A 1,591-nucleotide genomic window follows, 5' to 3' on the forward strand; every position below is an offset into this window, starting at 1 on the left:
AGAGAGTACGGGGGGTGACGGGTGAACGGGACTCGGTGTGAGTTAGAACACGGGGGCAGGAAAGTTTAAGATGAGCGGATGGTTCCGGAGGGTAGAGGGTGAACATGTCAGAGTCAGTAACAAGGGCTGTGCCTGGGCAATTCAGTTAACAAAAGATGTGCTGTGATGTCTCCAGTTTCCTGAAGACACTCAGTCCCTCTTTTCCTTACCCTGTGTAGGGCTGACACTGTCTGGAAGGAGGATCCCTTCTTCTTCATTCCCTTTTTCGGCTCCGTTGCTGAAAGAAAGAACAGCAAAAACAGAGAGGGCATCACTGCGGAGTAAAGCTCCCACTACACTGTCCCCATCAAACACTCCCTCTGCACTGTCCCCCATCAAACACTCCCTCTACACTGTTCCCCAGCAAACACTCACTCTACACTGTCCCCCATCAAATACTCCCTCTACACTGTCCCCCAGCAAACACTCCCTCTGCACTGTCCCCATCAAACACTCCCTCTGCACTGTCCCCATCAAACACTCCCTCTGCACTGTCCCCCATCAAACACTCCCACTACACTGTCCCCATCAAACACTCCCTCTACACTGTCCCCATCAAACACTCCCTCTGCACTGTCCCCATCAAACACTCCCTCTACACTGTCCCCATCAAACACTCCCTCTACACTGTCCCCATCAAACACTCCCTCTACACTGTCCCCATCAAACACTCCCTCTACACTGTCCCCATCAAACACTCCCTCTACACTGTCCCCATCAAACACTCCCTCTACACTGTCACCCATCAAACACTCCCTCTACACTGTCACCCATCAAACACTCCCGCTACACTGTCCCCATCAAACACTCCCTCTACACTGTCCCCATCAAACACTCCCTCTACACTGTCCCCATCAAACACTCCCTCTATACTGTCCACATCAAACACTCCCTCTACACTGTCCACATCAAACACTCCCTCTACACTGTCCCCATCAAACACTCCCTCTATACTGTCCCCATCAAACACTCCCTCTACACTGTCCACATCAAACACTCCCTCTACACTGTCCCCATCAAACACTCCCTCTACACTGTCCCCATCAAACACTCCCTCTATACTGTCCACATCAAACACTCCCTCTACACTGTCCACATCAAACACTCCCAGGACAGATACAGCAGATAAGATGAGACAATGAGATCATGGCTGATCTGTGATCTAACTCCATACACCCACCTTTGTCCCATATCTCTCAATATGTTTGGTTCACAAAACTCGATCAGTCTCCAGTTTAAAATTAACCATTGATCCAGCATTGATTGATATTTGTGGAAGAGAGTTCCAAAGCTCTCCCACCCTGTGTGTGTGGAAATGTTTCCTCATTTCACTCCTGTAAGGTCTGGCTCTCATTTTCAGACTCTGTCCCCTGGTTCTCGACTCCCCGACCAGCAGAAATAGTTTCTCTCTCTCTACCCTCTCTGTTCTCGTTAATATCTTAAACTATGATCGAATCAGCCCTTCACCTTCTCAATTCCAGGGAATGCAACCCTTGGGAGACTAAGGAATGCAACCATTTCCCCATCCAAACCTTTTCCACTGGTCCAATGC

At 49.5% G+C, this 1,591-nt stretch overlaps 1 protein-coding gene across 1 annotated transcript in view; it reads right to left on the reverse strand.

Annotated features, from left to right (window-relative positions):
- Nucleotides 1-209: 209 nt before the first annotated feature.
- Nucleotides 210-1,591, reverse strand: part of LOC137360424 (myosin-7-like) — a gene marked incomplete at its 3' end in the record, with an annotated part of 37,796 nt that continues 36,414 nt past the window's right edge. Inside the window, exon 16 of the mRNA XM_068025878.1 lies at nucleotides 210-277. Within this exon, the coding sequence (XP_067881979.1) occupies nucleotides 210-277 (68 nt within the window). The remainder of the gene's footprint in view (nucleotides 278-1,591) is intronic.

The sequence above is a fragment of the Heterodontus francisci genome, unplaced genomic scaffold, assembly GCF_036365525.1.
Source record: "Heterodontus francisci isolate sHetFra1 unplaced genomic scaffold, sHetFra1.hap1 HAP1_SCAFFOLD_1359, whole genome shotgun sequence".
Classification (NCBI taxonomy): Eukaryota; Metazoa; Chordata; class Chondrichthyes; order Heterodontiformes; family Heterodontidae; genus Heterodontus; species Heterodontus francisci.